The sequence below is a fragment of the Oncorhynchus clarkii genome, chromosome 13 (genome assembly GCF_045791955.1).
Source record: "Oncorhynchus clarkii lewisi isolate Uvic-CL-2024 chromosome 13, UVic_Ocla_1.0, whole genome shotgun sequence".
In the NCBI taxonomy this organism is placed as follows: domain Eukaryota; kingdom Metazoa; phylum Chordata; class Actinopteri; order Salmoniformes; family Salmonidae; genus Oncorhynchus; species Oncorhynchus clarkii.
Window position 1 is genome coordinate 60,700,416 of NC_092159.1, and position 15,717 is coordinate 60,716,132.

General features: G+C 47.1%; 1 protein-coding gene across 1 annotated transcript in view; it reads left to right on the forward strand.

Annotated features, from left to right (window-relative positions):
• LOC139365190 (centrosomal protein of 112 kDa-like) overlaps positions 1-15,717 on the forward strand; it is a 163,363-nt gene that overhangs the window by 114,446 nt on the left and 33,200 nt on the right. The window contains exons 14-15 of the mRNA XM_071102646.1: positions 2,121-2,183; positions 10,027-10,176. Coding sequence (XP_070958747.1) covers positions 2,121-2,183; positions 10,027-10,176 — 213 coding nt within the window. The remainder of the gene's footprint in view (positions 1-2,120; positions 2,184-10,026; positions 10,177-15,717) is intronic.

Here is a 15,717-nt window from a genome sequence, read left to right on the forward strand (position 1 = left end):
CTGTATGTTCTTCCTCCATGTTGTGTCTGTTGGTCTGTATGTTCTTCCTCCATGTTGTGTCTGTTGGTCTGTATGTTCTTCCTCCATGTTGTGTCTGTATGTTCTTCCTCCATGTTGTGTCTGTTGGTCTGTATGTTCTTCCTCCATGTTGTGTCTGTTGGTCTGTATGTTCTTCCTCCATGTTGTGTCTGTATGTTCTTCCTCCATGTTGTGTCTGTTGGTCTGTATGTTCTTCCTCCATGTTGTGTCTGTATGTTCTTCCTCTATGTTGTGTCTGTATGTTCTTCCTCTATGTTGTGTCTGTTGGTCTGTATGTTCTTCCTCCATGTTGTGTCTGTATGTTCTTCCTCCATGTTGTGTCTGTTGGTCTGTATGTTCTTCCTCCATGTTGTGTCTGTATGTTCTTCCTCCATGTTGTGTCTGTTGGTCTGTATGTTCTTCCTCCATGTTGTGTCTGTTGGTCTGTATGTTCTTCCTCCATGTTGTGTCTGTTGGTCTGTATGTTCTTCCTCCATGTTGTGTCTGTTGGTCTGTATGTTCTTCCTCCATGTTGTGTCTGTATGTTCTTCCTCCATGTTGTGTCTGTATGTTCTTCCTCCATGTTGTGTCTGTTGGTCTGTATGTTCTTCCTCCATGTTGTGTCTGTTGGTCTGTATGTTCTTCCTCCATGTTGTGTCTGTATGTTCTTCCTCTATGTTGTGTCTGTTGGTCTGTATGTTCTTCCTCCATGTTGTGTCTGTATGTTCTTCCTCCATGTTGTGTCTGTATGTTCTTCCTCCATGTTGTGTCTGTTGGTCTGTATGTTCTTCCTCTATGTTGTGTCTGTATGTTCTTCCTCCATGTTGTGTCTGTTGGTCTGTATGTTCTTCCTCCATGTTGTGTCTGTATGTTCTTCCTCCATGTTGTGTCTGTTGGTCTGTATGTTCTTCCTCCATGTTGTGTCTGTTGGTCTGTATGTTCTTCCTCCATGTTGTGTCTGTTGGTCTGTATGTTCTTCCTCCATGTTGTGTCTGTTGGTCTGTATGTTCTTCCTCCATGTTGTGTCTGTATGTTCTTCCTCCATGTTGTGTCTGTTGGTCTGTATGTTCTTCCTCCATGTTGTGTCTGTTGGTCTGTATGTTCTTCCTCCATGTTGTGTCTGTATGTTCTTCTTCCATGTTGTGTCTGTTGGTCTGTATGTTCTTCCTCCATGTTGTGTCTGTTGGTCTGTATGTTCTTCCTCTATGTTGTGTCTGTTGGTCTGTATGTTCTTCCTCCATGTTGTGTCTGTATGTTCTTCCTCCATGTTGTGTCTGTATGTTCTTCATGTTGTGTCTGTTGGTCTGTATGTTCTTCCTCCATGTTGTGTCTGTATTTTCTTCCTCCATGTTGTGTCTGTATGTTCTTCCTCCATGTTGTGTCTGTATGTTCTTCCTCCATGTTGTGTCTGTTGGTCTGTATGTTCTTCCTCCATGTTGTGTCTGTATGTTCTTCCTCCATGTTGTGTCTGTTGGTCTGTATGTTCTTCCTCCATGTTGTGTCTGTATGTTCTTCCTCTATGTTGTGTCTGTTGGTCTGTATGTTCTTCCTCCATGTTGTGTCTGTATGTTCTTCCTCCATGTTGTGTCTCCCCTGTCCCAGTTTCCTTCTGTTTTTCCCTGATAATTGGCAGCCGTGGCTGATTTCTCCCCCTCTTCCTGTTAAGTGATGAATGGTTGGCAGGGCATCAGAGGGAGCGGTGTGCCCCCGGGCCACTCACTGGCTGCTGCTGCCACAGGGGCGTGGAGCCTGGCACTGTGCCCAGAGTAACGCCAGCCCAGCGACAGGCAGGCAGGGGGACACTGCCAAGAGACAGGGGTCAACGGCTGTGTGTGTGTGTGTGTGTGTGTGTGTGTGTGTGTGTGTGTGTGTGTGTGTGTGTGTGTGTGTGTGTGTGTGTGTGTGTGTGTGTGTGTGTGTGTGTGTGTGTGTGTGTGTGTGTGTGTGTGTGTGTGTGTGTGTGTGTGTGTGTGTGTGTACTTCCTACAAACAGGTCCAATTTCAAACCTCACTGTCTTTCTCTCTCTTTCCCTCTATGTCTTGTGTGTGTCTGTATGCAAATCTCTTACTCTCTCTTTCCCTCTCTCCACTTTGTGTTGCAGACGAACACCAAGCTAAAGCAGATTGAGAAGGAATACAGTCAGAAGCTTGCCAAGTCTGCTCAGGTAAACTCTTCTCTTTTCCTGTTTTTGGCCTTCTTTTTTGGAAGATTTGTTGGAAAAAAGCACACAAACGTTCAGTCGGGAGCTGTGAGAAAAAATATACACTCCCCCCTTCCCTCCCTGCTTAAACACAAATACACACACACACTTTTACAACACACACATCTATACCACACACCAAGTTTAACGTAATGCTGCAGACAAATTCATCTACATGTTTAAATGTCTAAGCTCTACCTCCTAGGTTTTTTCTTTCTTTCATCTCTCTCTCCTCTCTCTCTCTCTCTCTCTCTCTCTCTCTTTCTATCTCTCATGCCTTTGTGTAACATCCAGAGGCATCTGAGGCGAAGGTTAGCCAGGCTTTGGTCCAGGCACTTCACAGGTGGTGTGGAAACCTGGCCCAGTTAGTTAGCCAGGTTTTATACCCAAGAGGTAGACTTTACTGTTTGATTCTAGTTGTTTCACAATGTTCAGATTTGCCTTTAATCCATATATAGAATCCTATTTATGTATTTGCACCGCCTTGCATACAGCAATACGGAACCCAGGTGGGATTAGCTGGAAGATATGAGGGTTTTAGGTACTTTTAGGTGCCTATTACACACACACATGCACACACTTGTTCGTGCTCCCCCCCTCTCTTTCTCTCTCCCGCTCCCCTTCCCTGGCCATGACGTCAGGGTGTTGTTTGAAGGTTCTCCTCTCTGGCCAGGACCATATGTTTAACATTAAACCTAATCTCCTCAGACTGAGAGCAGTTAAAGCCAGAGGAACTCTCCTCTCTGTTCATGAATCAAAACCACCAGGCCATTCCTCCTCTTCTCCATTCTTCCCCCCATTCTACCCTTTCTCTCTCTCTCTCTCTCTCTCTCTCTCGTCTCGCTCTGTTTGGACATGTGGGAGGCTTTAAAGCTACAGTCTGAGATTTGTTTTTTAAGCAAAAATATAAAGAATTGAAATGACCGTTGAAAATATTCCCAGATTTCAGACTGTGGCTTCAAAGCGCCTTTTAGCTGGGCAGTATAAAAAAAATTTAAAAACACAAGTCACTGTTTTTATGTTTGAAAACAAAGAAGATTAGATCTATCATAATCTGAAATATAGGGGTGAAATATCATATTCCATCACAGGCTTTAATTGCTAAATCATGACCTTAGGAGAAACTATTTTGTCTTTCTCACTCTCTTTTTTTTCAATCCCCCTGTTTTGGGTCCACTTTTGACGGCGGCAGCGTTGAGTTGAAAGCGAGGTTGACAAGCAGATGTTGTGAGAAAACAGGAGCTTATGAAGTTGCACAATGCCCCCGACATCAAACGTCTCTCGGGTGGTAGTTGAAAGTTCACTCTGTGTTTACTCGTCTTTGCTATGTGGCGAGGTAAAGTTTCCGTCAACAGAGGCTCCAAAAGATTAATCCTCTGTTTTGAAGGGGTGCAACTAACGCTCGCACGAGTTCAACTTCACACCCTTCCTCTGCATTCTGTTGCTGAAAGCCCCAGTTCCATGTGTTCGACAACGACTGAACCCAACGCTCTAAGGACATTATACATGCATGTGTTTGTTTCTAAGTTCAGAGGAAGTCTACCCACCATATTAAAGCACGCTATTTGTTGGTATTTGTAGCATGTGTTAGCTGCTTGACTTTCAAAGGTGTTGTGTAGGGACTAAATAGGTTTTAATGCATAGGAGCCCTGGGGGCAACTGGATCGAATGTAAACAGAGGGCCTTTGAACCTTGGAGGCTGCCCTCACTGTGTAACCCCTAAGTGTCTGTCAGAGGTCATCGATCTCTCTCGCAGGGAGAGCACTGCAGCATGGGTAGTAGTATCCCAATTAAAACAGAGCAAGCCGCCATACGTTATCCTGAGGGCACTAGGGTAGACACATGCAGTGTGGATGCACGCACACACAACACGCACACACACAGTGTGAACAAACACACACTCATACAACACACACACACAGGGTCCTTTGAGCTTCGATAATTAGCGTCTCTGAAATCCGGGCCGCTTAATCGTCTTGCTGAGCGTGGCCTTCCTGAGCGACCTCTGAACCCAGCCCGGTTTGTTTCTCTTCTCTGGTTAATGATGAGGCAACAGTGGGGGTCCCCGGGAGCTCCCCCAGCCCTTTATCTCAACACTGCTGCTGGTTGAACATGGGAAAGGCTTGTAATAACAAGTTGAATCCAGTTAGGAGCAGGAAACACATGTTTACTACTGTTATTATTATTTCATGCATAGAAGTACTTAACATCCTAGTAGAATCAGGCAATAACTGAAAGATACGTGATGTAAATGACAATCATGCCCTTCTGGGTGTTATGTAACTATTTGTTGCTTCTGATCTGGGAGTGCATTAGTTCACTTTCTTCTGGTTCTTGTTAAGGCCCTAGGGAGTTCATTGTGTCACACTCTGTCTGTCATAGAGAACTGATAAATGGCCAGCCGGACTCTGAGAGGCCCTGCAACTGCCTTTCATTCTGTATGTTCACTTTGAGGTGAGGCAAACCCAGCCTAAACAGAGCTACCAACCAGCCTGTGACATTAAAGACGGCCTGTTCAGGCCAATTACAGTACAGTACAGTCGGATGAAGCCCTCGATATGAGACTAGGTATAAAGGTACATGAATAACGATAAAGACAGGGTTAATGAGTCATTATATCATTATATTATATTATCACTCCAGGCTACAGACGAGATGCTAGAGAATCTATAAGCAAAATAATTATTACGCCCAGAACTGATGTTCCCATAATAATGGACCATTTGTTGCTTTCATGTGGCTGGTCCCGCTGACTAAATCAGTCTAATCTCTCCCTCTGCGGTCGGCTAAGTCGCTCATTCCCATAACTCCCACTCAATGAGAGGATTCCAGTAAGACTGTTGAACGAAGAGTTGAGTTGAACTAATGTACAGTAAACAATTATCTGTCTGTCTGTCTAGCCTAGTGTGAGCGGTTCAACGGGCCTGAGCGAGTCGTTTTCTCTCTTCCTATTTTTTCTCTCTCTACCTTATCTTTTCTCTCTCCTCTCTTCTCCCTCTTCTATCTCCTCTCTTATCCCTGTTCGCTGCTCTCTCTCCTCTCTTCTCCCTCTCTTCTCCCTCTTCTCTGCTCTCTCTCATCTCTTCTCCCTCTCTTCTCCCTCTCTGCTCTCTCTCTTCTCCCTCTCTGCTCTCTCTCTGCTCTCTCTCTTCTCCCTCTCTTCTCCCTCTTCTCTGCTCTCTCATCTCTTCTCCCTCTCTTCTCTCTCTCTTCTCCCTGTCTTCTCCCTCTCTTCTCTCTCTCTTCTCTCTCTTCTCTTCTACCTCTCTACTCTCTCTCTTCTCCCTCTCTTCTCCCTCTCTTCTCCCTCTCTTCTCTCTCTCTTCTCTCTCTCTTCTCCCTCTTCTCTCTCTTCTCCCTCTCTACTCTCTCTCTTCTCCCTCTCTTCTCTCTCTCTTCTCCTTCTCTTCTCCCTCTCTTCTCTCTCTTCTCTCTCTCTTCTCTCTCTTCTCCCTCTCTACTCTCTCTCTTCTCCCTCTCTTCTCTCTCTCTTCTCCTTCTCTTCTCCCTCTCTTCTCTCTCTTCTCTCTCTCTTCTCTCTCTTCTCCCTCTCTGCTCTCATCTCTTCTCCCTCTCTTCTCTCTCTCTTCTCCCTCTCTTCTCTCTCTCTTCTCCCTCTCTTCTCCCTCTCTTCTCCCTCTCTTCTCCCTCTCTTCTCTCTCTCTTCTCCCTCTCTTCTCCCTCTCTTCTCTCTCTCTGCTCTCTCTCTTCTCCCTCTCTTCTCTCTCTCTTCTCTCTCTCTTCTCCCTCTCTGCTCTCTCTCTTCTCCCTCTCTTCTCTCTCTCTTCTCCCTCTCTTCTCCCTCTCTTCTCCCTCTCTTCTCTCTCTCTTCTCTCTCTCTGCTCTCTCTCTTCTCTATCTCTGCTCTCTCTCTTCTCACTCTCTTCTCTCTATCTTCTCCCTCTCTTCTCTCTCTCTTCTCCCTCTCTTCTCCCTCTCTTCTCTCTCTCTTCTCTCTCTCTTCTCCCTCTCTTCTCCCACTCTTCTCTCTCTTCTCTCTCTCTTCTCCCTCTCTTCTCCCTCTCTTCTCTCTCTCTGCTCTCTCTTTTCTCCCTCTCTTCTCTCTCTCTTCTCTCTCTCTTCTACCTCTCTTCTCTCTCTCTGCTCTCTCTCTTCTCCCTCTCTTCTCCCTCTCTTCTCCCTCTCTTCTCTCTCTCTGCTCTCTCTCTTCTCTCTCTCTGCTCTCTCTCTTCTCCCTCTCTTCTCTCTATCTTCTCCCTCTCTTCTCTCTCTCTTCTCCCTCTCTTCTCCCTCTCTTCTCTCTCCTCTCTCTCTTCTCCCTCTCTTCTCTCTATCTTCGCCCTCTCTTCTCCCTCTCTTCTCCCTCTCTTCTCTCTCTCTTCTCTCTCTCTTCTCTCTCTCTTCTCCCTCTCTCCTCCCTCTCTTCTCTCTCTTCTCTCTCTTCTCCCTCTCTGCTCTCTCTCTTCTCTCTCTCTGCTCTCTCTCTTCTCCCTCTCTTCTCTCTCTCTTCTCTCTCTCTTCTCCCTCTCTGCTCTCTCTCTTCTCTCTCTCTGCTCTCTCTCAGCTGCATCTTAAATATAATGTTCATTTTGACTGGAGTATTTCAAAGCTACTGCTGCTCCTTTTCATCTTGGTGTGTACCACAAGTTAACCAACACAAACTCACTCAGCTTTTTTCCTCCTCTCTCGATATGTCTCCCTCTTTCTCTGTGTATGTCTGCCTCTCTCTCTCTCTCTTTCTCTCTTTCTCAGGACAGACAGAGAACTGTGAGAAGATTGATAATGGCTGAGACACACCATTGAAACTAACTAATGGAGTCTGTACCTATAGTAACTAAACCAGAGATGCATTTCTGTCTCCCATGGTGTCCTACAGATAGTGACATCATGTTGTTGGGAAATATGTTAAGCATTTCATATCCGGCTCCAACAAGCTGTGTGTTTTGATGTTAATGCAGCATTTGTTTGCTGCCCACACTCTCTCTTATATTAGCATAAAAACTCCTGTTCCATTTAGACTCAACTAAACGCTTCCTGAAACAGCATCTGTTCAAAAAACAGCAACAAACAGGGTCTGTCACTGAAGGAAAAACTCTAAGTCCTAGGACTGAACTGTACTGTACAGAGCACTAAGGACCTAGGACTGAACTGTACTGTACATAGCACTAAGGACCTAGGACTGAACTGTACTGTACATAGCACTAAGGACCTAGGACTGAACTGTACTGTACAGAGCACTAAGGACCTAGGACTGAACTGTACTGTACAGAGCACTACGGACCTGGACCTAGGACTGAACTGTACTGTACAGAGCACTAAGGACCTAGGACTGAACTGTACTGTACAGGGCACTAAGGATCTAGGACTGAACTGTACTGTACCAGAGCACTAAGGAGCTAGGACTGAACTGTACTGTACAGAGCACTAAGGACCTAGGACTGAACTGTACTGTACAGAGCACTAAGGACCTGGACCTAGGACAGAACTGTACTGTACAGAGCACTAAGGACCTAGGACTGAACTGTACTGTACAGAGCACTACGGACCTGGACCTAGGACTGAACTGTACTGTACAGAGCACTAAGGACCTAGGACTGAACTGTACTGTACAGAGCACTAAGGACCTGGACCTAGGACTGAACTGTACTGTACAGAGCACTAAGGACCTAGGACTGAACTGTACTGTACAGAGCACTAAGGACCTAGGACTGAACTGTACTGTACATAGCACTAAGGACCTAGGACTGAACTGTACTGTACATAGCACTAAGGACCTAGGACTGAACTGTACTGTACAGAGCACTAAGGACCTAGGACTGAACTGTACTGTACAGAGCACTACGGACCTGGACCTAGGACTGAACTGTACTGTACAGAGCACTAAGGACCTAGGACTGAACTGTACTGTACAGGGCACTAAGGATCTAGGACTGAACTGTACTGTACCAGAGCACTAAGGAGCTAGGACTGAACTGTACTGTACAGAGCACTAAGGACCTAGGACTGAACTGTACTGTACAGAGCACTAAGGACCTGGACCTAGGACAGAACTTTACTGTACAGAGCACTAGGGAGCTAGGACTAAACTGTACTGTACAGAGCACTAAGGAGCTAGGACTAAACTGTACTGTACAGAGCACTAAGGAGCTAGGACTGAACTGTACTGTACAGAGCACTAAGGACCTAGGACTGAACTGTACTGTACAGAGCACTAAGGACCTGGACCTAGGACAGAACTTTACTGTACAGAGCACTAGGGAGCTAGGACTAAACTGTACTGTACAGAGCACTAAGGAGCTAGGACTAAACTGTACTGTACAGAGCACTAAGGAGCTGGGACTAAACTGTACTGTACAGAGCACTAAGGAGCTAGGACTGAACTGTACTGTACAGAGCACTAAGGACCTAGGACTGAACTGTACTGTACAGAGCACTAAGGACCTGGACCTAGGACAGAACTTTACTGTACAGAGCACTAAGGAGCTAGGACTAAACTGTACTGTACAGAGCACTAAGGAGCTGGGACTAAACTGTACTGTACAGAGCACTAAGGAGCTAGGACTGAACTGTACTGTACCGAACACTAAGGACCTAGGACTGAACTGTACTGTACAGAGCGCTAAGGACTTTGGACTGAACTGTACTGTACAGAGCACTAAGGACCTAGGACTGAACTGTACTGTACAGAGCACTAAGGACCTAGGACTGAACTGTACTGTACAGAGCACTAAGGATCTAGGACTGAACTGTACTGTACAGAGCACTAAGGACCTAGGACTGAACTGTACTCTACAGAGCACTAAGGACCTAGGACTGAACTGTACTGTACAGAGCACTAAGGATCTAGGACTGAACTGTACTGTACAGAGCACTAAGGACCTAGGACTGAACTGTACTGTACAGAGCACTAAGGATCTAGGACTGAACTGTACTCTACAGAGCACTAAGGATCTAGGACTGAACTGTACTGTACAGAGCACTAAGGACCTGGACCTAGGACTGAACTGTACTCTACAGAGCACTAAGGACCTAGGACTGAACTGTACTGTACAGAGCACTAAGGATCTAGGACTGAACTGTACTCTACAGAGCACTAAGGACCTAGGACTGAACTGTACTGTACAGAGCACTAAGGACCTGGACCTAGGACTGAACTGTACTGTACAGAGCACTAGGGAGCTAGGACTAAACTGTACTGTACAGAGCACTAAGGATCTAGGACTGAACTGTACTGTACAGAGCACTAAGGATCTAGGACTGAACTGTACTGTACAGAGCACTAAGGACCTAGGACTGAACTGTACTGTACAGAGCACTAAGGACCTGGACCTAGGACTGAACTGTACTCTACAGAGCACTAAGGACCTGGACCTAGGACTGGACTGTACCGTACAGAGCATGAAGGACCTGGACCTAGGACTGAACTGTACTGTACAGAGCACTAAGGACCTAGGACTGAACTGTACTCTACAGAGGACTAGAGACCTAGGACTAAACTTAACTGTACAGAGGACTAGAGACCTAGGACTGAACTGTACTGTACCGAACACTATAGACCTGGACCTAGGATTTGGCTAATCAATTCCCATTTGGTGTTCAATGACAAATGTAATTATCTTGAGGTCAGGTCAGGGGTCACCAACCATGACCCCCAGAGTCAGTTTTTAGAGTGTGTTTATTCTGTTTGTGTCATATGGGGATGTATCTATATCAACCCTCTTGGAATGGTGCTCCTCAGGGGTCACTGTTGTCCCCTCTCAATTTGTCTCTCCCTCTCTCATTCTAACCCATCACCCCTTCTCCCTCTCCCATCTAATCTGTGTCTCTCTCATCCCTCTCTCCATAGTTGATAGCGGAGCTGCAGACATCAGTGTGTGGTGCTAAGGAGGAGGGCTTGCGGCAGCAGCAGGAGAAGGAGAGACAGTTGAAGGAGGCTACAGCTCGCTGGGATGATGAGAGGAGGCAGATGAGCCGCCACACAGACACTAAGAACAAGGTAAAGTTTCATGGACGTTCTGCAAAGGACACTACTATATAGTAGACATCAGTAGTGCACGCCACAGTCTGTTAAAAGACACTACAAAGTGCACACTACTGAGCCTCAAGGTAAAGGATAACCCCACTGGATATCTGTCCATCTCCCAAACTGTCACTGTTGATCATTACTACGTTCTTTATTGTGTGGATAACATTTGTCAATGTCCAAGATGGCAGACATCTTTTCTTGTGTTTACCAGTTAGTTGGGTTAGGATATAATACAGTTCAATAGAGTACAGGCTCAGCTGAATCAACATCAGAGACACAATGTAATATTACATTTGATTAAATAGTGGTTGTCCAAAACTTTAGTTGAAAAACAGCAAGCGAGAGAACATGGGTAAGTTGACATATAAATACGTCCCAAGATGTACACCCATTGGTTGAGAGAGAGGAAGGTGATAATTGCAAGAGTGAGCTCATAGGTTGAACAGTCAGCGTGAGGAATGTGCATTACTGGGCCGTGCTGATTGGCTAAAGGTAAATAGGTGAATGACATTCCTCACATGGCTAACAGGAAACAGGAGAAGAAACAAGACGTCATGCTGAAGAGATGTTTGTCTTCATTCCCACTATGCCCGTAGAATAGAAAACAAAGTGAATTGTGTTCTGCTTACAGGAGGAAGTGAAACAAGCATTCAGACCAGCCTTCCTGATTGAACTGTTGTGAACTACATTACACTGTGTAGGTGGTTGGTTGAGGCTGAAGCTCCTGCTTGGCTTAAAGCCCTCAGTTCTCTGGCCCCCCTCAGTGTCAGTAACCAGCCAGTCTGAGTCCCAGGGAGGGGCCGACTGGCTGGTTAACTTACACCCCAGCCCAGACACACTCAGTTCCCCGGTCTGGCCAGAATACTTTTATAGACTAGACACACTCCTTTGTGAGAGGGCTTTAAACCCGGGGTCACAGTTGAAATGTATGTGCTTTGTCATATTTTATGATGGGTTTTAACTCTAACCCCCATACTCTGACACACACATACACTCTAACCCCAATACTCTGACACACACATATACTCTAACCCCCATACTCTGACACACACACACACACACACATACACTAACCCCCATACTCTGACACACACACACACTAACCGCCATACTCTGACACACACACTAACCCCCATAGTCTCTCTCTCACACACACACACACACACACACACACACACACACACACACTAACCCCCGTAGTCTCTCTCTCACACACCCGAATAACGCACACACACTCCTGGGTTTGGTGGTTGGGAGGCTCTTTAAGTGTCTGGTATGTTCTCTGTCTGGGTTGAGACAGTCCTTTAAATCAGCCTGCTACTGCTGCAGCTCTCTTTATGTATCTTCCTGAGCAACCCCTCTCTTTATGTATCTTGCTGAGCAACCCCTCTCTTTATGTATCTTGCTGAGCAACCCCTCTCTTTATGTATCTTCCTGAGCAACCTCTCTCTTTATGTATCTTGCTGAGCAACCCCTCTCTTTATGTGTCTTGCTGAGCAACCCCTCTCTTTATGTATCTTCCTGAGCAACCTCTCTCTTTATGTATCTTGCTGAGCAACCCCTCTCTTTATGTATCTTGCTGAGCAACCCCTCTCTTTATGTATCTTGCTGAGCAACCCCTCTCTTTATGTATCTTGCTGAGCAACCCCTCTCTTTATGTATCTTCCTGAGCAACCCCTCTCTTTATGTATCTTGCTCTCTTTATGTATCTTCCTGCAACCCCTCTCTTTATGTATCTTTTATGTATCTTGCTGAGCAACCCCTCTCTTTATGTATCTTGCTGAGCAACCCCTCTCTTTATGTATCTTCCTGAGCAACCCCTCTCTTTATGTATCTTGCTGAGCAACCCCTCTCTTTATGTATCTTGCTGAGCAACCCCTCTCTTTATGTATCTTCCTGAGCAACCCCTCTCTTTATGTATCTTCCTGAGCAACCCCTCTCTTTATGTATCTTGCTGAGCAACCCCTCTCTTTATGTATCTTGCTGAGCAACCCCTCTCTTTATGTATCTTGCTGAGCAACCCCTCTCTTTATGTATCTTCCTGAGCAACCCCTCTCTTTATGTATCTTGCTGAGCAACCCCTCTCTTTATGTATCTTCCTGAGCAACCCCTCTCTTTATGTATCTTGCTGAGCAACCCCTCTCTTTATGTATCTTCCTGAGCAACCCCTCTCTTTATCCCTTCCTATTCCCTTCTCCCTTTCAAGTTATTTCCATGTTTTCTCCTTCCTCATTCCTTCCCTGTCTCTGCACTCCTTGCACATTTTCCAAATTCCATCCATTTGCCGTGGATTTCAGGGGTTTGTTCAATAAGTTGTTACAGATCAAATACATAGAATGATTGTTTTTATGTGGACTTGAGGACAGTGGGTCCATTCTGTGCAGAGCATTTCTGTATTCAACACCTTATCGGATAAACCTCTGCGCCATTCGAATAAATGGCATGCAGCATTCAAATAACGTCCCTGCAACCTTCTGCCCAGCTGAACTAGCCCCTATACAGGATCAGTTATCTGACCTGGGACGGGAAACTCCAGTAGCCAGACAGTGACACTGTGGTAGTTGTCTGGGTGTGTCTCTCTCTAGTTTAATTGGCTGTTGTGTCTGGGATGGAGGTTTATTTTTAAAGGCTCTCTGCACTGTTTGTAGGAGCAGTCTTCCATATAAATCCTTTCCTCCAGACACCCAGTCCCCTCTCTCCCCCGTAGCCCAGTGAGGGGCACTCATTTCTGGGTAGGCTCTGCAGGAGGCCGGCCTGCCCCTGGTTAAATAAGCCACCCGGCGGCTCCGCACCACCACACCTAGAATGTGAGAAATGCCACGTGTTGCGATCCGAACACCTCTGTGGCTGACTGATAGTGTGGGGTAATACAGGGCTGGTCTGGACTGGTCCAGTCTCTGCCCCTGGAGTCTGGATTCTTCTGCTGCTGTAGCTTTCTCTGGTCAGACAGACACATTCCAGATACACACATACATGTTACCTCTCTCTCACACACACACAATATGTCACACAAACTCCCTGTGTGTGTATGAGGCAGCAGCCCAGGCTGTGTGTGTGTGTCTCCTATCTCCAGTGTTAGCAGCAGACAAAGCTCTGTCTATTATCTATCTCCTCATTATTACCATCCCACAGTACTAACCACCCACTAATGGGCTTCCAATTAACCAATGACTTGTTGATTAAAGTCCAGGCACCACAGAGAATGAGAGGAGGGAGGGAGAGAGAGACGGGTAAAACAGAGAATGAGAGGAGGGAGGAGGAGAGAGATGGGTGAAACAGAGAATGAGAGGAGGGAGGAGGAGAGAGACGTGTTAAACAGAGAATGAGAGGAGGGAGGAGGAGAGAGACGCGTTAAACAGAGAATGAGAGGAGGGGGGAGAGAGACGCGTTAAACAGAGAATGAGAGGAGGGAGGAGGAGAGAGACGGGTGAAACAGAGAATGAGAGGAGGGAGGAGGAGAGAGACAGGTGAAACAGAGAATGAGAGGAGGGGGAGAGAGACGCTTTAAACAGAGAATGAGAGGAGGGAGGAGGAGAGAGACGGGTAAAACAGAGAATGAGAGGAGGGAGGAGGAGAGAGACGGGTGAAACAGAGAATGAGAGGAGGGAGGAGGAGAGAGACGCGTTAAACAGAGAATGAGAGGAGGGGGGAGAGAGACACGTTAAACAGAGAATGAGAGGAGGGAGGAGGAGAGAGATGGGTGAAACAGAGAATGAGAAGAGGGAGGAGGAGAGAGACGCGTTAAACAGAGAATGAGAGGAGGGAGGGGGAGAGAGACGGGTGAAACAGAGAATAAGAGGAGGGAGGAGGAGAGAGACGCGTTAAACAGAGAATGAGAGGAGGGAGGGGGAGAGAGAGACGGGTGAAACAGAGAATGAGAGGAGGGAGGAGGAGAGAGACGCGTTAAACAGAGAATGAGAGGAGGGAGGAGGAGAGAGATGGGTGAAACAGAGAATGAGAGGAGGGAGGAGGAGAGAGACGCGTTAAACAGAGAATGAGAGGAGGGGGGAGAGAGACGCGTTAAACAGAGAATGAGAGGAGGGAGGAGGAGAGAGACGGGTGAAACAGAGAATGAGAGGAGGGAGGAGGAGAGAGACAGGTGAAACAGAGAATGAGAGGAGGGGGGAGAGAGACGCGTTAAACAGAGAATGAGAGGAGGGAGGAGGAGAGAGACGGGTGAAACAGAGAATGAGAGGAGGGAGGAGGAGAGAGACGCGTTAAACAGAGAATGAGAGGAGGGAGGAGGAGAGAGACGGGTGAAACAGAGAATGAGAGGAGGGAGGAGGAGAGAGACGCGTTAAACAGAGAATGAGAGGAGGGGGGGAGAGAGACACGTTAAACAGAGAATGAGAGGAGGGAGGAGGAGAGAGACAGGTGAAACAGAGATTGAGAGGAGGGAGGGGGTGAGAGACAGGTGAAACAGAGAATGAGAGGAGGGGGGAGAGAGACGCGTTAAACAGAGAATGAGAGGAGGGAGGAGGAGAGAGACGGGTAAAACAGAGAATGAGAGGAGGGAGGAGGAGAGAGACGGGTGAAACAGAGAATGAGAGGAGGGAGGAGGAGAGAGACGCGTTAAACAGAGAATGAGAGGAGGGGGGAGAGAGACACGTTAAACAGAGAATGAGAGGAGGGAGGAGGAGAGAGATGGGTGAAACAGAGAATGAGAAGAGGGAGGAGGAGAGAGACGCGTTAAACAGAGAATGAGAGGAGGGAGGGGGAGAGAGACGGGTGAAACAGAGAATAAGAGGAGGGAGGAGGAGAGAGACGCGTTAAACAGAGAATGAGAGGAGGGAGGGGGAGAGAGAGACGGGTGAAACAGAGAATGAGAGGAGGGAGGAGGAGAGAGACGCGTTAAACAGAGAATGAGAGGAGGGAGGAGGAGAGAGATGGGTGAAACAGAGAATGAGAGGAGGGAGGAGGAGAGAGACGCGTTAAACAGAGAATGAGAGGAGGGAGGAGGAGAGAGACGCGTTAAACAGAGAATGAGAGGAGGGGGGGAGAGAGACGCGTTAAACAGAGAATGAGAGGAGGGAGGAGGAGAGAGACGGGTGAAACAGAGAATGAGAGGAGGGAGGAGGAGAGAGACAGGTGAAACAGAGAATGAGAGGAGGGGGGAGAGAGACGCGTTAAACAGAGAATGAGAGGAGGGAGGAGGAGAGAGACGGGTAAAACAGAGAATGAGAGGAGGGAGGAGGAGAGAGACGGGTGAAACAGAGAATGAGAGGAGGGAGGAGGAGAGAGACGCGTTAAACAGAGAATGAGAGGAGGGGGGAGAGAGACACGTTAAACAGAGAATGAGAGGAGGGAGGAGGAGAGAGACAGGTGAAACAGAGATTGAGAGGAGGGAGGGGGTGAGAGACGGGTGAACAGAGAATGAGAGGAGGGAGGAGGAGAGAGACGGGTGAAACAGAGAATGAGAGGAGGGAGGAGGAGAGAGATGGGTGAAACAGAGAATGAGAGGAGGGAGGAGGAGAGAGACGCGTTAAACAGAGAATGAGAGGAGGGAGGAGG